The 23,330-nt window shown below is 50.3% G+C and overlaps 1 protein-coding gene across 4 annotated transcripts in view; it reads left to right on the top strand.

The window, feature by feature from the left end:
* Window positions 1-23,330, top strand: part of bcas1 (brain enriched myelin associated protein 1) — a 228,128-nt gene that overhangs the window by 112,216 nt on the left and 92,582 nt on the right. For all 4 annotated transcript variants that reach the window (XM_038803114.1, XM_038803115.1, XM_038803116.1 and 1 more), the window contains one exon: window positions 54-598. In XM_038803114.1, coding sequence (XP_038659042.1) covers window positions 54-598 — 545 coding nt within the window. The remainder of the gene's footprint in view (window positions 1-53; window positions 599-23,330) is intronic.

Genomic DNA, 23,330 nt, shown 5'->3' with positions numbered 1-23,330 from the left:
GATATACCTACAACGTTCTGCTGACTGATCTTTGTTCATATTTTTATTTGCAGTAGATTCAGTAGCAGATGTTAAGCAGGACACTGGGACCTTCACATCAGAGAAGGCAATGGAAATTAGTACCAATGCTAATACTGAGGAAAAAGAACTTGACAAGTCTGCCAAGACAGTTTCCAAATCCAGATTTTCCCTGCCTTTTTCTCGCTCTGTACCAGGGCGTACTAATGGCCCCTCGACAGAGCCAATATCAGGATCAGCAACGCTCCAAACCAATCAAGAGAGTGCTTCAGTGAACACAGCATCAGTTGTTCAAGTGAATCTTCAGGAATCCTCCTCGCAGAAGGAGAGTTCCGCTCAAAAGCAGCAACAGCTCCCCACTGGATCATCAGATGCAGGGGAAAACACTGTGAAAGAGGCAGAACAACCGAAGCAAAAAGAAATCAGCTTTTTTGACAAACTGTTCAAACAGGGAGATAAAGGCAAACCGAGCAATGAGAACCAGGGAGATCTGAAGGCTGCGGAAAGTCAGGACCCAGCAGATGCTGATAAAGAAGCTACAGAGCTTACTCACAGACTGGATTACACAGAGTGCTGTTTGGTGAGTACTATGTGCTTTCATTAAATTAAACTAGCATCCACAACTGGAATTGAAGAAAGTTTAAAATTGCATTTCGTTTCTCAACGTGTTTTAAAAAGTTGAAAATTAAAAGGGGTTGAAATTCAGCATGCCCATATTTGGGCTCACGTTGGGGTAGGCACATAATAAAATTCCTGCCCCTCAACGTATATCCCAGATATTGGGTGTCGGACCTTTTCTAACATCAAGTCAGTGTGAAGCAAACAGTTGGCAAAGAAATGAAGATTGCACGACAGACAACATCATGAGGGGCAGGGCGGGAGGGCTCAGGTTGGTAGGAGATTGGGAAATTGGGGCCAGGAGGTAGGAGGATGTTGACATGGATTGAATGTCGATCTGAGTAGGGAGGGGGGAAAAGGGGGAAAAGCAGTGGCTCAGGCGGTGGTGGTAGTAACGTCTCAGACCTGTTAAATGTGGGATTAAGAGGAGCACACAGGCTAACTGTTTTTTGTAGTTGGTAGTCTCAAGGTTTTACTGAGAGTACCCAGAGCTAAATACATCAAGACAAACCAACCTTGCAGTGGGGCGATGAAACAAGCTCCTTATTTACTTCCGTGAAAGAGCTTAGATGTGTGAGCACTGTGCAACAGTTTTGTTTCCTTTCCCCATATGGCAGGTTTTTTTTAAATGTTGCGCTTCGCTGGCTGGACCAGCATTTATTTCCCATCCCTACTTACCCTTGAGAAGGTGGTGGTATGCTGGCTTCTTGAATCTCTGCAGTCCCTGAGGTGTAGTTACACCCACAGTGCTGATAGGGAGGAAGTTCCAGAACTTTGACCCAATGACAGGGAAGGAACGGCGATATATTTCCAATTCAGGATGGCGAGTGGCTTGGAGGGGAAGTTGGTGGTGGTGTTCCCTAGTATCTGCTGCCCTTGCCCTTCGAGATGGTAGCGACCCTGTGTTTGGAATGTGCTGTCTAAGCATCCTTGGTGAGTTGCTGTCGGGCATCTTGTAGATGGTACGTATGGCTGTAACTGTATAGAGGTGGCGGAGAGAGTGAATATTTATGTATGGGGTGCCAGTAAAGTGTCAGATTTCCAACAGAAAGGTGCACAGCCTTCCTCCCCACCATGTTGAGGGCACAGCAGACCGGTTAATAACTGAAAAAGTAACATTGCATCGCTGGATGCATAAGTCATTCGTTTGGTGGCTTAGAGGGTAACATTTTCTGTTATGTTCAGGAAATCCCCAGGTTGTTATTTTTCTCAAACAATTTAGCCCATCTCCACCATGGTACCATTGTGGTGGCTGCAGCTCTACAAGGCGAGATAGGAAATACAAATATCAATATTCCTGCTTCTGTTTGATGAACCGATCATGGTTCATCAAATCTCCCTGGAAAGAACTCTTGTCAAATTTCACTGAAAGTAAAATTGAACTGGACTGTTATGGCCCACAATACAAACAGACATTGCATGCTGTATGAATGAACTTGTTAAGATTCGGCATTTTTCTGGGAGAATAGACTGCAGAGAAAATGAAGAATGTTCAAGGGCATCAGGAAAAGTTTAGTTTATTCAGTAGTTTAAACAACGTCATTTGCATTAGCTGTGCTGATTATTAAGTATCAACAACAGAAAGCTAGAAACACTTGAAGCAGAAGTCAAATCTTCTTAATTAAGCCAAAATAAATCCCCGGTAGATAATTGGCTAAAATAAATGGTTTCAAATGAGATTTCAGATACAGTGAGCCCTGAGACTCCAGATGGAATTAGCCCTGACGCTGTAGATGCAGTGAGTCCTCACACTGTAGATGCAGTAAGTCCTCACACTGTAGATGCATTGAGCGCTGACACTGTAGATGCAGTGAGTCCTCACACTGTAGATGCATTGAGCGCTGACACTGTAGATGCAGTGAGCCCTGACATGGTAGATGCTGTGAGACCTGACACTGTAGATGCAGTGAGTTCTAACACTGGAGATGCAATGGGTTCTGACACTGGAGATGCAATGGGTTCTGACACTGGAGATGCAGTGTGTGGTGATATGCTTGTAAGTAATTAATGTTATAGATGGCTGGTGGTGCGACCTCCAACCAGCAGGTGGCAGTATAGACCCACCATGCGGTCTCAAGACAGTGGTCATGTGACAAGGCACTCAAATATAAGTGGGGACACATCCGGTGATCCTCAGATGGTTATAAGACGTATAAGAGGACAGATGTGCAGCAGGGGCAGGTTTCAGAGGATTACAAAGAAACTCCATGATAACTTGCTCTGAAACAGATCATTATCTTACCATGTGTGATTCAATAAAGATCCTGGTTTGGACAAGTCTCAAGTTGTTTAGTAGATTCCTTGCTAGACATTGAATACCAAACGCAACATGGTACCAAGAGTGCTGAAGATTTGAAGATAACTACGGCAGTGAGAAAGTAAAAATTTGGCGGAAAGACCGATCTGGTGAACTGCAGCCTGTGGTGACTCAACGCACTAGAAGACGTTGGAGCACAAGATGGAAGGACTGAAAGCCCCTCAACAGCTTCATTTATCCGGTAATGTAGATGAAAACTGGGGGCTCTTCAAGCAGCAGTTTAACCTCTATGTTTCGGCCCTAGGCCTGCAGGCACAACCTGATAAAATGCGAATAGCATTGCTGCTAACGGTGGCGGGTCCACAGGCAGTGAAATTGTATAACACATTTGCATTTGACAATAAGGAGGATAGCAAGAGATAAGATAAAGCCATTAAGTACTTTCATCGGCATTGTTCCCCCAAAAAGAATGATACTTTTGAGAGATATATGTTTACCCAAAAACCTGGTGAATTGCTTGACAGTTTTGTCACTGACTTGAGGCTGAATGCTCAGTCATGCAACTTCAATTGTCTGAAATCTTCGCTCATCCGTGATCAGATTGTCTTTGGTGGAGCTAATGATAAGCTCTGTGAGAGGTTGTTGCGGGAGGAAGATTTGGTCCTGGAACAAGCAATGAAGATTTGCCAGGCAAGTGAGGTACTGCACAGCAAATCAGCACACTCTGTTTGAAAAATTTTAGCGTCAAGAGGAAGACGCCAACGCTATTAGTGCTCTGACGCAGGTCATTAAGAAACGTGCTCTCAGTGCGGGCAGCCATTTTAAGCAGCCGACTGGAGCCACCACCGCCATCTTGTGCCAAAAGTGTTGCACTTGACATGGCCCATGGCAGTGTCCGGCCTTTGGAAACATCTGTTCCAGGTGCGCCCGTGTTGGGCATTTTGCAAAACAATGTTTTGCGCATCCTTCAATGGACCATATAAGAGCAGTAAATCTCATCAATCTCATCGCATCTCATCGACCTCATCACAGCAAAGGACCAGAAGAGTCCGATCAAAAAAGATGAAAACACAATTTCTAATCAGACCGAATCTAGTACGAGCTCTCCGGAAACCATTAAAACCAGGTGGAAATCGATGGTGTTCCTGAAAACCTCAATATTACGATGAGACTTTGATACAAAAATGAAGCCTGTCCTCCGCAAACGTGGAGAAGGTGAGGTAGTGATGGGAAGGAGAGGGAGAAAATGGGTTAGGATAGAGGAAGAATTCTGTAGGGGGTCCAGCTTGAGGTCTCTGGTGACGGCGGCATTGCCAATGGTGCCAAGGAAATAACCGAAGAGCAAGGTGGTGCAGTCCACAGTAAAGGGCTGGAATCATCTGAGGAGGCATTACAGGGTAGAAGGAATGTCAATGATGGAGCAGCTGTGTGAAAACCATGGTTTCGAGCTGGGGGGGGAATAGATGGGATGTATAGGAAGTGGAGAGAGGTGTGGCTGGTTAAGGTGAGGGTACATGGAAGAAGGGTTTGCCAGTACAGAGGAACTGAAGGAGAGGGTAGAGATCCCGAGAGGAAGCGAGTTTAGGTACCTGCAGGTAAGGGACTTTGCGCAGAATATTTTGAAAGAGTTGCCCAGGTTACAGCAGTACACCCTGTTGGAGCAACTGTTGCCTCCAGATGTGGAAGGAGAGAGCAGGATCGGAGACACATATGGGTGGCTGGAAGAGCAGGGAGTTGAACAGGTGGTGAAGATTAAGGAGAAGTGGGAGGGAGAGGTGGATGGGGGATAAACTGGGGAGTATGGAGTGAGGGGCTATGAAGAGTAAATGAGACCTTGTGCGCAAGGATGAGCCTGATACAGTTCAAGGTCATACATAGGGTACAAACAACGCTGGCAAGAATGAGTGGGTTCTTCCAGCGAGTGGCAGACAAGTGTGGGCCAGCACCAGCGAATCACGCACATATGCTCTGGGGCTACAAAAAGCTGGAGAGATTCTGGGCGGGAGTATTCGCGGCGCTAACAAGCATAGTGGGGGAGGAGTTTGAGCCGGACCCTTTGGTGGTGACATTCAGGATATCGGAGAAGCCGGAGCTGATGGAGGCGAGGAAGGCCGACGTTGTGGCCTTCGCCTCTATGATTGCCCAGCAAAGAGTTCTGTTGGAGTGGCGGTTGTGGTGTTCTTGGTGTTGCTAAATTCAGGATTGTTGGCGTCGTGGTCACAAAGACCAAAAAATAACTTGAACTTGAACAAAGCTATAAATTTATTAACACTACTAATTTGAATTTGACAGGTACTCCTAAATACTACACACTTGATTACTAACATATAACCTATACTCATCTACAACTAACCTCCGTACTGTTATAAACTATGATCTGCTCTTACTCACACTATCTTTCCTTCAGTCTCTACTCCGGCAAACTCCATCACTTCCTCCCAACAAGGCTTAGCATCAATGTCCTATATACTTGTAACTCTAGCTCCCTCGAGTGGCTATTCCTGACATTTCATTAACCCTTGTAGTTCTTACACGTATGATAATACCACAGCGGTCAGCAACCCTGCTGGGGATGGCGGTGTGGCAGGGGGACTTGGATACCTTTCTTTGGCTGGTAAAGTTCAAGTACGAATTAAGAGGTTCAGCAGAGGGCTTGGAGGCAAGATGGGGGATATTCATGACCGGTTTGAGGAGGGGTCCGTCGCGCGGGGGGGGGGGGGGGGGGGGGGGGGCGTGAAAAAGGAAAAATTTGTACAAACTGTAGAGTTGTGTGTTGGGGAGTTTGCTGCCTGAAATTTTTATGTTTTGTAACCTTTTATATAAATTCGGAATAAAATATATTTCTTACAAAATACCAATCTGTGAGGGGTAGATTCCTCCAAATGTACCACATATGAAGTGGTTACCAGATATCATTGTGGATTGTTGTTTGCAGTGTTGCTTGCCTGTTGCCTAGCCACTGATCATCATGGTGGTCATGCCAGCTACAGGTGGTGTCACCATTTTCCTCTGTTATCAGCAGGTTTCTCCCAGTTGTAAAAAAAATGTTTGTGATATGCTTGCAAGCATTCTTGGGTTGGGTTTTGGGCATCATACTGATCATCTGGTTCCGGCTACGTCATCATACCAAGTGGGAGTAGGCAGGCCATTTATCTTAGGAAACTGCTTTTAAATAATAGGAAGAAGAAAGGGTTATGCCCTTCGGGGTGGGGGAGTGTGAGCAGGATGCATTGAGACGCACCCTCCCCACCCCCTCCACCATAATTATACTCCCTTCACGTCCAGCTTATTTCATTTCCAACTGGCTCCAAAACCTGCACTCCTCCCTGAGCTCTGCAATTACTCCCCCCAGGCCCATCAAATAACCCCGACTCTCCTGCCTCATCCAATACTACTGACTCACACCTGCCCATTCAATACCACCGCCACACTTCACCCCCGCATCTAATATCCCCGAATCATCCCATTCCCCCATCCAAAACCTCCGACATACCTCAGTCCCCAATCGAAAATCCGTGACTCAACTCACTCCCCCCTCCAATATCCCGACTCACCTCACTCCCCCATCCAATACTGCTGACTTGCCTCACTCACAAATTCAATATGCTTCACTCCTCAATCCAATGTCACCGACTCACTTAACGCCTCCATCCAAAAGCCCTAACTCACCTCATACACCCATCCAATACCACAAAGTCACCTCACCGCCTACTCAATACCCCTTCTTCCATCCAAAATCTCCGACTCACCTCACTCTCCCATCCAACATCCCCAACACACCTCACTCCCCCATCCAATATCCCCGACTCATCTCACTCCGACATCCAACATCCCCGACTCACCTCACTCCCACAACCAATATCCCTGACTCACCTACATCCCCCATCCAACATCCCCGACTGCCCTCACTCCGACATCCAACATCCCCGACTCACCTCACTCCCGCATCCAATATTTCCGACTCGCCTCACTCCCCCATCCAATATCTCCAACTCACTTCACCCCCCCATCCAATAACCCTGACTCACCTCACTCCGACATCCAATATCCCTGACTCACCTCACTTCCCCATCCAATATACCCGCCTCACCTCACTCCCCATCCAATATCCCGACTCACCTCACTCCGACATCCAACATCCCCCGACTCACCTCACTCCCACATCCAATACCCCCGACTCACCTCACTCTGCATCCATTATCCCCGACTCACCTCACTACCCCACCCAACATCCCCGACTCACCTCACTTCCACATCCAATATCTCCAACTCACCTCACCCCCCCATCCAATGACCCTGACTCACCTCACTCCGACATCCAACATCCCCAACTCACCTCACTCCCGCATCCAATATCCCTCACTCACCTCACTCCCCCATTCATTATCCCTGACTCACCTCACTCCCGCATCCAATATCCCTGACTCACCTCACTCCCGCATTTAATATCCCCGACTCACCTCACTCCCACAACCAATATCCCCGACTCACCTTACTCCCCCATCCAATATCCCCGACTCACCTCACTCCCGCATCAAATATCCCTGACTCACCTCACTCCCCCATCCAATATCACTGACTCACCTCACTCCCGCATTCAATATCCCCGACTCACCTAACTCTCACATGCAAAATCCCCCACTCACCTCACTCCCACAACCAATATCCCTGACTCACCTCACTCCCCCATCCAACATCCCCGACTGCCCTCACTCCGACATCCAACATCCCCGACTCACCTCACTCCCGCATCCAATATCCCTGACTCACCTCACTCCCCCATCCATTATCCCTGACTCACCTCACTCCTGTATCCAATATTTCCGACTCACCTCACTCCCCCATCCAATATCTCCAACTCACCTCCCCATCCAATAACCCTGACTCACCTCACCCCCCCATCCAATATCCCCGACTCACCTCACTCCGACATCCAATATCCCTGATTCACCTCACTCCCACATCCAATATCCCCGACTCACCTCACTCCCACATCCAATATCCCCGACTCACCTCACACCCGCATCCAATTTCCCCGACTCACCTCACTCCCACATCCAATATCCCCGACTCACCTCACTCCCACAACCAATATCCCTGACTCACCTCACTCCCGCATCCAATATCCCCGACTCACCTCACTCCCACATCCAATATTTCCGACTCGCCTCACTGCCCCATCCAATATCCCCGACTCACCTCACTCCTGTATCCAATTATTCCGACTCGCCTCACTGCCCCATCCAATATCTCCAACTCACCTCACCCCCCATCCAATAACCCTGACTCACCTCACTCCGACATCCAATATCCCTGACTCACCTCACTCCCCCATCCAATATCCCCGCGTCACCTCACTCCCCATCCAATATCCCGACTCACCTCACTCCGACATCCAACATCCCCGACTCACCTCACTCCCACATCCAATACCCCCGACTCACCTCACTCTGCATCCATTATCCCTGACTCACCTCACTACCCCACCCAACATCCCCGACTCACCTCACTCCCACATCCAATATCTCCAACTCACCTCACCCCCCCATCCAATAACCCTGACTCACCTCACTCCGACATCCAACATCCCCGACTCACCTCACTCCCGCATCCAATATCCATGACTCACCTCACTCCCCCATTCATTATCCCTGATTCACCTCACTCCCGCATTCAATATCACCGACTCACCTCACTCCCACATCCAATATCCCCGACTCACCTCACTCCCACAACCAATATCCCCGACTCACCTTACTCCCCCATCCAATATCCCCGACTCACCTCACTCCCCCATCCAATATCACTGACTCACCTCACTCCCGCATTCAATATCCCCGACTCACCTAACTCTCACATGCAATATCCCCCACTCATCTCTCTCCCACAACCAATATCCCTGACTCACCTCACTCCCACATCCAACATCCCCGACTGCCCTCACTCCGACATCCAACATCCCCGACTCACCTCACTCCCGCATCCAATATCCCTGACTCACCTCACTCCCCCAGCCATTATCCCAGACTCACCTCACTCCTGTATCCAATATTTCCGACTCACCTCACTCCCCCATCCAATATCTCCAACTCACCTCACCCCCCATCCAATAACCCTGACTCACCTCATTCCCCCATCCAATAACCCCGATTCACCTCACTCCCCCATCCAATATCTCCAACTCACCTCACCCCCCATCCAATAACCCTGACTCACCTCATTCCCCCATCCAATAACCCCGATTCACCTCACTCCCCATTCCAATATCCCCGACTCACCTCACCTCCCATCCAATTACCCTGACTCACCTCAGCCCCCATCCAATTACCCTGACTCACCTCACTCCCCCATCCAATATCCCCGACTCACCTCACCCCCCATCCAATATCCCCAACTCACCTCACCCCCATCCTATATCCCTGATTCACCTCACTCCCGCATCCAATATCCCCGACTCACCTCACTCCGACATCCAATATCCCCGACTCACCTCACTCCCGCATCCAATATCCCCGACTCACCTCACTCCCCCATCCAATACCCCCGACACACCTCACTCCCCCATCCAATAACGCTGACTCACCTCACTCCCACATCCTATATCCCTGACTCACCTCACTCCCATATCCAATATCCCCGACTCACCACACTCCCGCATCCAATATCCCCTACTCACCTCACTCCCACATCCAATATCCCCGAATCACCTCACTCCGACATCCAATATTCCTGACTCACCTCACTCCCCCGTCCAATATCCCCGACTCACCTCACTCCCGTATCCAATATTTCCGACTCACCTCACTCCCACATCCAATATCCCTGATTCACCTCACTCCCCCATCCAGTCTCCTTGGCACACCTCGCTCTCTCATCCAATTCCTCCAACTCTCCTCACCCATCCAATACTTCTGACTCACCTTACCCCCCATCCAATACACCCAACACACGTCACTTCCCCATCAAATATCCCCAACTCAATTCACTTTTTCATCCAATGCCCCCCCACACACCTCATTCCCCCATTCAATACCCCCTACATACCTCACGTCCCCATCAAATACCCCCGATTTAACTTACTATTACAATCATGGAACAGGTGCCAACAATGGTCAGGATACTGGACAGAAACTTCAAAACATTATTTAAATTTTGTAAGACTAGGGATATGGTATATTAAAACAAACTTTATTACGAATACAGTATTGAAATATCTTTAATATCACACAGGAAAATATCTTACAATTACACATTAAACAATGTTAATCAATGCAGTGACATAATAACCCTTAACTGCTATCTTTATTTCCACTCAAAGAACAAAACCATCTCAAGTCACAATTCAGTTTTTAATATAGTTAGCACTCAGGAATACTTGCTGCACAGAGATATGTTGAATGCTCCACTTTGTGAGAGAGAGCATTTGAGAATGCTTAAAAAATAGACCTAAGCCCCTGACAGAAAAATATAGAATCTTTGACTTTATTTCTTCAGAACAAATTCTCATCTCACCTTCCAGCCAAAAATTAAAACTGAAAAACACCAAACCTGACTGCTTCAACACTTGGCTCCTTCCGTTAATTATTTAATCTTACTAAACTGAACACAATGCCTCTAATTAACTACTCTGCAAGGAACCCTGTTGATATAAACAAAAGTCTATTAGCCCAAACGTTTATGAAGCTTTAATTGCAACTCTGGTTCAAAAAAGCTTAGCAGTCTTGCAACCCAGAATTTTAAAAACACGACTGCAGCAGTCACACACACTAACCCGGCTTTTAACCCTTCCTGCACCAAATACATAAAGGGCAGGATTCTCCGTTAGCCAATGCCGAAATTGGGAAAGGCGATTGTGCGCAGAATAGATTTTGACGGCAAAATCGCGGCAGGCGCCGATTTGATGCCAAATCGCGCTTCTCCATCACCTCGACAGCGGCATCAAAGTGTTCCGGAAAGCACATACAGTGAACACCGTTTGCATATCATTAGCCGGCCTGACCCGATACTCTCCGGAGCCTCCACGATTCTCCGTCTCCAATGGGCTGAGTTCCCGACGGCGCAGTTCACTTGTGCTTCTAAACATCGTGAAACCAGAAAGCCGGTTGCTGAGGGAGAAGGGGGTATGGAAAGCGTCCAACATCACCATAGTTTTCTGACAGTTGTGCCATGGGCATTGCGACTTCTGCCAGGGCCAGGGGGAGTAGTGGGTGGTGGCCAGGAGGTCGGCTGTGGAGCCAGGGTGGACGGACATGGAACACCATTGCCGCAGCCGGCAAGGCAGCCATGCAGCTGCGCACATCGCTAACAGCCCACTGTGAATTAGAGTCACGGGTTGTATAGATGTCCCCCAGGACACCCCCCTAGGTGCCCTCTGGCCCCAGCCAACCCATCGGCTGTGTAGAGGCATTCCAGCATAACGAGTGTCATCTTATTGGCTGGGATAATTGTGGGTGAGGAGTGTAATGTGTATATGAGTTTGCAGCTTGTCAGCCTCCTGAGTGTCAATCACAGACCCGGCGAATGCCGCGTCCTTTTTCATTGGAATCGATTGTGTTCCACACGGTACCAGTGCTAGCCCCTCCTCAAAGGTAGTGGATTAGGTCCAGTGTGGCACCAGATTTTCTGTCCTGAAAATCCACGAATTCAGCAATCGTGTCAACACTTTGGCCGGGATTCTCCCCTACCCGACGGGGCGGGGGTCCCGGCGTACCGGAGTGGCGGGAACCACTCCGGAGTCGGGCCTCCGCAAAGGTGCGGAATTCTCCGCACCTTTAGGGGCTAGGCCCGCGCCGGAGTGGTTGGCGCCCCGCCGACCGTCGCGAACGGCCTTTGGCGCCCCACCGACCGGCGCCACGGCTGGCCGAAAGGCCTTCGCCGGTCAGCGTGAGTGGAGGGGGTCTCTTCCGCCTCCGCCATGGGGGAGGCCGTGGCGGCGGCAGAAGAAAAAGAGTGCCCCCACAGCACAGGCCTGTCCGCCAATCGGTGGGCCCCGATCGCAGGCCAGGCCACCATGGGGGCACACACCGGGGTCAGATCGCCCCGCACCTCCCCGCCAGGACCCCGAGGCCCGCTCCCGCTGCCTGCTCCCGCCGGTACCAGAGGTGGTTTAAATCACGTCAGCGGGAGAGGCCTGACAGCGATGGGACTTCGGGACATCGCGGGCCGGAGAATCGCCGTGGGGGGCCCGACGACCCGCGCGTGGGGCCCGCCGACCGGAACGGCCGATTCCCGGGTGGCAGAGAATTCCGGCCACGGCGGGGGCGGGATTTACGCCGGCCTCGGGTGATTCTCCGCCCTTTGACTTAGAAACAGAAAATCCCGCCCATATTATCTGAAATTTCTACATTCATCACATCTCGCCCCATCTAATACCCCCGACTCGCCACTTTCCCCAATAACCCCGACTCAACGCACTCCCCAATACCCCCGAAAACCACACTCCCCAATACCCCCGACTCGCCACTTTCCCCAATAACCCCGACTCAACACACTCCCCAATACCCCCGAAAACCACACTCCCCAATACCCCCGACTCGCCACTTTCCCCAATAACCCCGACTCAACACACTCCCCAATACCCCCGAAAACCACACTCCCCAATACCCCCGACTCGCCACACTCACAATACTCCTGACTCACCACACTCCCCCATACCCCCGTCTCACCACACTCCCCAGTACCCCCGACTCAACACACTCCCCAATACCCTCGACTCACCACGCTCCCCAGTCCCCCCGACTCAACACACTCCCCAATACCCCCGATTCACCACACTCCCCAATACCCCCGACTCACCTCACTCCCCAATACCCCTGACTCACCACACTCCCCAATACTACCGACTTACCACACTCCCCAATACTCCCGAAAACCACACTCCCCCATACCCCCGACTCACCACACTCCCCAATACCCCAGTCTCACCACACTCCCCAATACTCCCGAAAACCACACTCCCCCATACCCCCGACTCACCACATTCCCCAATACCCCGACTCACCACACTCCCCAATACCCCCGACTCACCTCACTCCCCAATACCCCCGACTCACCACACTCCCCCATACCCCCGACTCACCACACTCCCCAATACCCCCGACTCACCACACTCCCCAATACCCCCGACTCACCACACTCCCCCATACCCCTGACTCACCACACTCCCCAGTACCCCCGACTCACCACACTCCCCAATACGCCCGACTCACCACACTCCCCAATACCCCCGTCGCACCACACTCCCCAATACTCCCGAAAACCACACTCCCCAGTACCCCCGACTCACCACACTCCCCAATACGCCCGACTCACCACACTCCCCCATACCCCCGACTCACCACACTCCCCAATACCCCCGACTCACCACACTCCCCAATACCCCCGACTCACCACACTCCCCCATACCCCTGACTCACCACACTCCCCAGTACCCCCGACTCACCACACTCCCCAATACGCCCGACTCACCACACTCCCCAATACCCCCGTCGCACCACACTCCCCAATACTCCCGAAAACCACACTCCCCAGTACCCCCGACTCACCACACTCCCCAATACGCCCGACTCACCACACTCCCCCATACCCCCGACTCACCACACTCCCCAATACCCCCGACTCACCACACTCCCCAATACCCCCGACTCACCACACTCCCCAATACGCCCGACTCACCTCACTCCCCAATACCCCTGACTCACCACACTCCCCAATACCCCCGACTCACCTCACTCAACAATACCCCAGACTCAGCACGCTCCCCAATATCCCCGACTCACCGCACTCCCCAATACCCCCGACTCAGCACGCTCCCCAATACCCCTGACTCACCACACTCCCCAATATCCCTGACTCACCTCGCTCCCCAATACCCCCGTCTCACCACACTCCCCAATACCCCCGAATCAGCACACTCCCCAATACCCCCGACTCACCACACTCCCCAATATCCCTGACTCACCTCACTCCCCAATACCCCCGACTCACCTCACTCAACAATACCCCAGACTCAGCACGCTCCCCAATATCCCCGACTCACCGCACTCCCCAATACCCCCGACTCAGCACGCTCCCCAATACCCCTGACTCACCACACTCCCCAATATCCCTGACTCACCTCGCTCCCCAATACCCCCGTCTCACCACACTCCCCAATACCCCCGAATCAGCACACTCCCCAATACCCCCGACTCACCACACTCCCCAATATCCCTGACTCACCTCACTCCCCAATACCCCCGTACTCACCACACTCCCCAATACCCCCGACTCACCACACTCCCCAATACGCCCGACTCACCACGCTCCCCAATACCCCCGACTCACCACACTCCCCAATACACCCATCTCACCGCACTCCCCAATACCCCGACTCACCACACTCCCCAATTCCCCCGACTCACCACACTCTCCCATACCTCCGACTCATCACGCTCCCCAATTCCCCCGACTCGCCACACTCCCCAATACCCCCGACTCACCACACTCCCCAATACCCCCGATTCACCTCACTCCCGAATACCCCCGACTCACCACACTCCCCAGTCCCCCCGACTCAACACACTCCCCAATACCCCCGACTCACCACACTCCCCAATACCCCCGACTCGCCACACCCTCCAATTACCTCGACTCACCACACTCCCCAATACCCCCGACTCACCACACTCCCCAATACCCCCGACTCACCACACTCTCCAATGAACTCGACTCACCACACTCCCCAATACACCCGTCTCACCACACTCCCCAATACACCCGACTCACCACACTCCCCAATACCCCCAACTCACCACACTCCCCCATACCCCCGATTCACCTCACTCCCGAATACCCCCGACTCACCACAATCCCCCATCCATATCCCCTGACTCAACGCACCCCCATTCTATAGCCTGGATTAACCTCACTCCCCATCCATTACCCCACTTCACCTCATTCTCTATCCAATATCCTCAACTCACCTCATTCCCCCATCCAACATTCCCGACTCACCTCACTCCCCGTCCAATACTGCTGACTCACCTCACTCTCCCATTCAATACCACTGACACTCTTCAGGCCCCCATCCCATATCCTCGACTCACTTCACTCCCCCATCAAATACCCCCAACTCACTTTACTCCCTCATCCAATACTGCGACTCACCTCACACCATTCAATACCCCTAACACTTTACTTCCCCATCCAATAGCCCTGCTCACCTCACTCCCCCAACCGATAGCCCCAACTTACCTCATTCCTCCATTCAATATCCCCGACTTACCTCACTCCCCCATCCTATACCCCCGGCTCACTTCTCTCCAGGATCTGTGTCCACATCTCCCTGGGCCACTTGCAACCTCAGCGACGCCCACTATTGTGTTCTGTTTCTACTGGGAAGACTGGCTCATTCCCGCATCCACCCCCCCTTCCCCCCTCTCCCCTCCTTCCCGCCCACTCAAACCCCCTTCGGGAAATCTAACCCATAATTATGAAAATTTCCTGGTGTATAACTTTTCACATCCAGATATACTCATAGGGGAATTTTAACATGCGAAACAGGTGGATTTGGATAGGTTGGGGTTTAAAGTTTTAAATATCACAATCCTGACACCACCAACCCTGCCATTTCTGGCTTTGGCAGTTGGTGTAAAACCAGCTCTGTAGCCATCCCATTCTGAGGAAGCAACTTGGCATTTTAAATAATATAATTGGCTGTGAGTCTCTGGGGTTCTACTTCTGGAATTTAACTGTGGATGGCTGGGATTCATTGAGACTTAGACCAGGCAGGGAACAGACTGGTTGCGTCAACCTCCATCACACATCACGCGTACGTTTTGAGTCCTGCCCACTCGCTTCCACCAGCGACAACCCCACCCACTGTCCATAATTGGACAACGAGCCCGTCACCTGGCCATTAATTGGCCGCTTCGGGGGAAAGCACAGTTAAGTGACTTAATCCCACACGGTGAATGCCTTTGACTCACATGTACGCCTGCATGGAAATCCTTCCCTAAGTGTGGACACCCGGGCTGAGATTTCTTTTCCCCTTCTCGGGCACTGTAGAGCAGTGGTTCCCAACCTGTGTGCCGTGTCAAACTGGTGTGCTGTGAAGACCACCCCTACCTGCAAGTGTTGTGCGAGAAAAAGATTCAATATGATTTGCAATCCATGTAATTAAACTAAAATTAACCTTCACCTTCAGCTCTGTGGTTGGCATCTCCAAGGCTGGGAAAGAGCCGCACATGCCTGGTTTTGATTTTTTGTATTGGTCAGGCCCATACACATGACCAACGGTCTTGTAGCTGAAGATAAAGGTCCCTTGCGCCTGCACAAAAAATAATGACTCAAAAGGGTGCAAAAACTCTGGGAGGAGCGAGAGAGACTGGGAGAGATTTGTTTTTAAAAACAGGAAAGAGGACAGGGAGAAGTTTAAAAATAAAGTTCCCTGTAGGGAAGGCAGAGCAAATAGGAGGTGTGCCTCAAGATCTTTTTATAGTACAGAGATGTGCCATGACAAATAAAAGGTTGGGAACCACTGCAGCAGAGGCTGGGTTGTTAAGCATGTTCAAGGCTGAGAGAGACAGATTTTTAATCAGTAATGGAATTAAACAGGCAGCACGGTGGCGCAGTGGTTAGCACTGCTGCCCCACGGCGGCGAGGTCCCGGGTTTGCTCCCGGGTCAAAGAACGTGTGGAGTTTGCACATTCTCCCCGTGTCTGCGTGGGTTTCACCCCCACAACCCAAAGATGCAGGGCAGGTGGATTGGTCATGCTAAATTGCCCCTTAATTGGAAAAATAATGAATTGGGAACTTTAAATTAATTTTTTTAATAAGTAATGGAATCAGATGTTATGAGGTAAAGCGGGAAAGTAGAGTTGAGGATTATCATATCGGATCAGTCATGATCTCATTAAATGGGGAGCAGACTTGATGGGCCAAATGACCTACTTCTGCTCTTACATCTTATTTTTTTTTTAAATTTAGATTAGCCAATTATTTTTTCTAATTAAGGGGCAATTTAGCGTGGCCAATCCACCTACTCTGCACATTTTTGGGTTGTGGGAGCGAAACCCACGCAGACACGGGGAGAATGTGCAAACTCCACACGGACAGTGACCCAGAGCCGGGATCGAACCTGGGACCTCAGCGCCGTGAGGCGGTTGTGCTAACCACTAGGCCACCATGCTGCCCTGCTCTTACATCTTATGATCTTATGGTACTGAAAGCATTATTTGTTATCCTGCAGGGATCAACTAACTGAACATATTGGCAACCTAATCATTAAACTCTCTGATCTATTTAATTTCCTCCAAGATTCCCCAGTTTTTCCTCCCACTCTCTGCTCAGTCAGCTGGGAAAGCAGAATGGTTTATCTTTGATCGCCAAAAAAATTCTGCATGATTTTACCTGGGGAATTGTTGTGCTGGCTGCGTGTCTTGTTTCATACCAGCGCGTCCGAATACTTCAGGATCTCGTGTTTCCTAATTTGGCAGGATTATATAATTTTTATACACAGTCACATCATCAAATGAAGGATGCTTAAATATTTCGAGACATTTATTACTTCCCAGTTGGCAGATTTGAATGCTGACTATGTGTATTTTAAATAAGCAAACAACCTTATGCAGACTACCATTTCTGTGGCTAATTCTCGAGATTTGAATTACAATTATTGGAGCAGAAGTGATAGGTTTGAGGATATATTGCACTTTTTATATTTTATACAGCCTCAGAGTGTTCTGAAGTACTTCACCGCCAATTAATTGTTTTTGAAGTGTTGTTTTGCAGACGAATGGAGTAGCTTATTAGCACAGCATGATCCCATAAAATTATTTGGCTGCTTTTCGAGATGTTGATGGAGGGATAAGTGTTGACCAGACACTGGGAGAACTCACTTGTACCTGTTTGAATGTTTGTAACCATGTCATCAGGCAAACTGGGTAAAGGCTCATATTAAAGATGGCAACGCTGATAATGCAAGCCCTTCAGTACCAGTCTGAACTCTGCTCAAATCCTGGAGCAGAACTTGAATTTTTAAAAAATAAATTTAGAGTACCCAATTCTTTTTTTTACTTTTAAGGGACAATTTAGCGTGGCCAATCCACCTAGCCTGCATATCTTTGGGTTGTGGGGGCAGACACGTGGTGAGTGTGCAAACTCCACACGGACGAGGACCCGGGCCGGGATCCAACCAGGGTCCTTGGTGCCTCCGTGGAGAAACTGAATGTGCAATCTGTTGGTCCAGGCACAGTGGTTAGCACTGCTGCCTCACAGCGCCAGGGACCCAGGTTCGATTCCGACTTTGGGTGACTGTCTCGGTGCTCTGTTTCCAACCACGGTTCAAAGATGTGTAGGTTAAGTGGATTGGCCACGCTAAATTGCCACTAAGTGGGGTAACGAGGATTCGGTCTCAGTAGTCTCGGATGGTCGGTGCAGACTCTCGATGGGCTGAATGGCCTCCTTCTGCGCTGTAGGGATTCTATGATTCCATGATTTTGAGGCTGTTACGGTTTTGTGAACTGAGGCAGGCAAGTGACCGATAGATAACTTGCTAAATCAATAAAGGAGGCCAATTTGTAGAATTGTAACTAAGTATCACAATTAAAATTTCCACAATCATGATGAGGAAAGTTTCCATGGTAGTTACCACTGAACAAAATGTCAATTCTGAAGAAATTTGGATGACATAAGCCAAAATGCTCAATCAATGATACTGCCGTCACAGATGAAACAAAAACAAGACAACGGTCAGAATTTTCCAGTCAATGCAATTGACTTTTCCCGCCGGAAGCAAACCCCCGTTCACGGGTTTCCCAGTGGCTTTGGGTTAAGTTCTCCCCTTATGTCCTGACCTAAGAAAGGTCATTGATAAAGTAGCTGATGATGGTTAGGCCAAGGACACTACCCTAGGAACTCCTGCAGTGATATCTTTGGCCTGAGCTGACTGGCCTCCAGCAACTGCAACAATCTTCCTTTGTGCCAGGTATGACTCCAAACTGTGGCGGGTTTTCCCCTGGATTCCCATTGACTCTAGCTTTGCTAGGACTCCTTGATGCCGTACTCTGTCAAATACTGCCTTGATGCAAGCGTAATCACTTCCACCTCTGGAGGTCAACTCTATTGTCCATGTTTGAACCAAGGCTGTATTGAGGTCTGGAGCTGAATGATCCTGGTGGAAACCAAATTGAGCATCCGTGAGCTGGTTATTGCTGTGTAAATATCGCTTGGTTGTGCTGTTGATGACCCCTTCAATCTTTTTACTGAGGATTGAGAGTAGACTCGTGGGGTAGTAATTGGCTGGGTTGGATTTGTCCTTTTTGTGTGCAGGACACACCTGGACAAATTTCAGCATTGCTGAATAGATGCCAGTGTTGTAGCTGTACCTGGACAGCTTAGCTGATGACACAGCAAGTTCTGGATCAGCAGTCTTTAGTACTACTGCTGGAATATTGTCAGCCTTTGCAGAATCCAATGCCTTCAACCATGTCTTAATATCATGTGGAATGAATTGAATTGGCTGAAGATTGATATATGTGATGCTGGGAACCTCCAGAGGTGACCGAGATGGATCATCCACTCAGCACTTCTGGCTGAAGATTGTTGCAAATATTTCAGCATTGTCTTTGGCACTGATGTGCAGGGTTCCCTATCATTGTGGATGGGGATATTTGTGGAGCCTCCTTCTCCAGTGGACTGTTTAATTGTCCACCCCCCACATTCACGACTGGACATGGCAGGTCTGCAGAGCTTAGACCTGATCAGTTTGTTGAGAGATTGCTTAGCTCTGTCTATCGCTTCTGCTTGCACTCTTTGCCATGTAATTATCCTGTGTTTTAGTTTCACCAGGTTGACACCTCATTTTTAGGTATGCCTGGTGCTACTCCTGGCTTGCTCTCCTGCACTCTTCATTGAACCAGGGTTAATCCCCTTGTGGTGGTCTGTGTAGAGGTATTAAGGTACCTAGTAATGCTGGAACACCATTGGTAGATAATGTATGCTTTCTATTGGTCGAGCCTGTATGGTAGCTCCGCCCTGCAAGGCGGGGTATAAGAGCCCGTGCCGCCCCAGCAGCTTCCTTTCTGTACCTGAGCTGCTGGGGGAAACATCTAGCTTACTAAAGCCTTCAGTTGTCCTAAAACCTCGCTTTAGTAGTCATTGATTGTGCATCACCCCTGTCTTGGTGCCAATGGTAGATTGAGGATGTACCAGACCATAAGGTTGCAGATTGTCGTTGAGTACAATTTTGCTGTTGCTGATGGCCCACAGAGCTTCATGGATGCCCAGACTTGAGTTGCTGGATCTGTTCAAAATCTATCCCATTTAACACGATGTCAGTGCCACACAACACGATGGAGAGTATTTCCAATGTGAAGATGGGACTTTTTCTCCACAAGGACATTGTGATTATCACTCCTTTCAACATGTGTTAATCAGCAGAATGTTTCCTTGCCTATATTTAACCTGAAGCCATGAGACTTCATGGGGACCGGAGTCGATGTTGAGGACTCCCAGGACACCTCCCTCCCCACTGTATCCCACTGTGCTGCCACCTCTGCTGGGTCTGCCCTGCTGGTGAGACATTCCACATCTAATCCCTTCCCAGTTTGATTACTCATACAGCATGAGGGAACTTTGTGCAAATTCCACAATGGTTATGGCACTGCATTGTGATTGTTTTTTTAATGAAATTATCTATTTTTACTGCAGCTGGTTATGATCCCAGCAATATGAGTGAATTGCCAAAGTGGCAGTAAAACCAGATTGCTTCCAGTTATGCAGCTCTTGCTCAACAAGAAGTCTTGTTGTGGAGCATACTGCATGTTTTTTTTATTTACTTGCAGCACCTGTTGGACAGATAGGTGTGGATTTTGCAAAATGGGAGCAAATTGAAGAGGGAGAGCCAGATTATTCGGCACAAGCTTGGAGGGCTGAAGGGCTTGTTCCTGTGCTGTACTTTCCTTTGTTTTAAAGACCAGTGAGCTGTGTGGACGGAGGTCCCGATTCCATTTCCATTTTGTGGGGTGTGGAAAAAGGCGTGGGGCATGAAGCCCACCCACCCCTGTTGAAAGTTGTGGTATACTCCTCCTGCTCTATGTGGGTGGCCGGGTACATTCCCAGTCCCCGGTGTCAGCATGTGTTCAGGAAGTGCGTCCAGCTTCAGCTCCTGGAAGCTTGGGTTTCAGAGCTGGAATGGCAGCAGGGGTCACCGTGGAGCATCCATGGGTCTGAAAGCATCATAGATAGCACATTTGACTGAGCAGAACATTCCACGCGCGGCCAGCTCATCCCTTTATTCCACTCAATCCCATCTCTCTCTCCCTCCCACCCCCTCCCCACCCCCATCTCTCTCCCCCGTATCCTCCATCCACCCACCCCTCACACTTGCTGGGCGCCCCAAGTCTCAGAGGAGATCCGGTTGCCGATCGACCACGGCGAGAGGAGCTTGTACATATTAGTAGCGGACTGTTGCGTGGGAGACAGGTTTTGTGGGATGTCGAAGGATGAACTCTTGCCCCTGATCTCACAATCCCCCACCCCCAACCCTCTGACCTCTCGTGAACAAACTTGGCATCTTTCCCCCTCTCTCTTCTCCCTCTTATTTTTCTCCCCCCCCCTCCTTGTTTGGCTGCCTGGCCCCGATTTTCCTTTTTGATTTTGAGAGGCAGATGTTTGCAAACCCCAGTTCTCTCCATCCCCACCTTCCAGAATTCCCTCCCTCACTTTCTCTGGGATTCGATTTTCATGATGTGTGGAGCCTAACCCAGCCTCTCTTATTTAACAGATGTGTATACACAAACACACACCTCTCCTCGACCCCATTCCTTCCCAAGGTGCGTCACGGAAAACGGTGGCCTCCCTCGTAGATTAAGACAAAAGATTTGAATTTTTCTGTCCTTAATAAATGAGAAACTTATTTCTGAAAAAAAAAGATAGCACATTTAGAGAGGTGGTCATACAGCAGCTGAAGGGACTTGCGGAAGGAAGGGAATGGGTGACCACCAGGCAGTCCAAGAGAAACAGGCAGGTCGTTCAGGAGTCCCCTGGGGTCCCGGTCACAAATCAGTATTCCATTTTGGAGGCTGATGAGGGTGCTGGTTCCCCCAGGAAGTGCAGACAGGACCAAGCTTCTGGCACCAAAAGCAGCCTGTCTGTCCAGGAGATTGGGGGGGGGTGGGGAGGAGCGAGGAGGAGCAATAGTAATAGGGGATTCTAAAGTCAGGGGAACATATGGGTGCTACTGTGGCTGTTAACATGGCTCCAGGATGGTGTGTTACCTCCCTAGTGCCAGCTTCCAGGATGCCACTGAACTGCTGCAGGGCATCCTGAAGGGAGAGGGTGATAAGGCAGAGACTTGGGGCGCGATTCTCCGCTGCCCACGATGGGTCGGAGAATAGCGGGAAGGCCTTCCCGACATTTTTCCCGCTCTCCCGCTATTCTCCCCCCCCCCCCCCCACCACGGCCACCCCACGACACGAATCGGTGCTCGCCGTTTTTTACGCCAAACACCGATTCTCCCCAGGCCGATGGGCCGTGTTCCTAGGCCTTTACGCCCGTTTTCACGAACGCAAACACACCTGCTCTCACCGTTCATGAAAACGGCCGAAAAGTGCCGTCCCGGACAACCATGGTACCCATGGTACCGATTTGCACGGCCGCACCACGGCCGTGCCAAGGGTGGCATGGGCCTGCGATCGGTGGGCACCGATCGCGGGCAGTGGGTCCGATACCCGCGCACTATTTGTTCCTCCGCCGCCCCGCAGGATCATGACGGCCCGCGCATGAGCGGGTTTGATGCATATGCGTGATGACGTCATCCGCGCATGCGCGGGTTGGAGCCGTCCAACCCGCGCATGCGTGGCTGACGTCATCGTGCACGTCTGCCGCCGTGACGCTTGGCGCGCGGGCTTAGCGACGGTCGCTAAGCCCGCGATGCCGTGCTTCACGGGGCCGCGCTGCTAGCCCTGCCCGGGGGGGGAGAATCGGGTCCCAGGAGGGGGCGCGGAGGATAGTTTCACGGCAGCCTTTACGACTCGCTGCATTTGCGGAGAATCGCGCCCTTGGTCTATATAGGTACCAATGATCTGAGTAGAAAGAGAGATGAGGTTGTGCATCAAGAATTCAGGGAGCTAGGTAGTAGACCAAAAATTAGGACCTCTCAGGTTGTAATCTCTGGATCACTCCCAGTGTCACATGCTAGGAGAATAGCACAGATGAATACGTGGTTTAAGAGTTGGTGCAGGAGGGAGGGTTTAGATTCCTGGATCACTGGCACCGTTTCTGGTGAAGATGGGATCTGTGCAAATGGGACAGTCTACATCTGAACCTGTGCAGGACCAACATCCTTGCCGATGGTTTTGCTAGTGCTATTGGGATGAGTATAAACTAATTTGGCAGGGGGAGGGGTCAGAGACTGTTAGCAGAATAGGGACACAGCATTCTGTAAAGCAATCAA

The sequence above is a fragment of the Scyliorhinus canicula genome, chromosome 7 (assembly GCF_902713615.1).
Source record: "Scyliorhinus canicula chromosome 7, sScyCan1.1, whole genome shotgun sequence".
NCBI lineage: Eukaryota > Metazoa > Chordata > Chondrichthyes > Carcharhiniformes > Scyliorhinidae > Scyliorhinus > Scyliorhinus canicula.
This window is presented reverse-complemented; position numbering and strand designations above follow the sequence as displayed.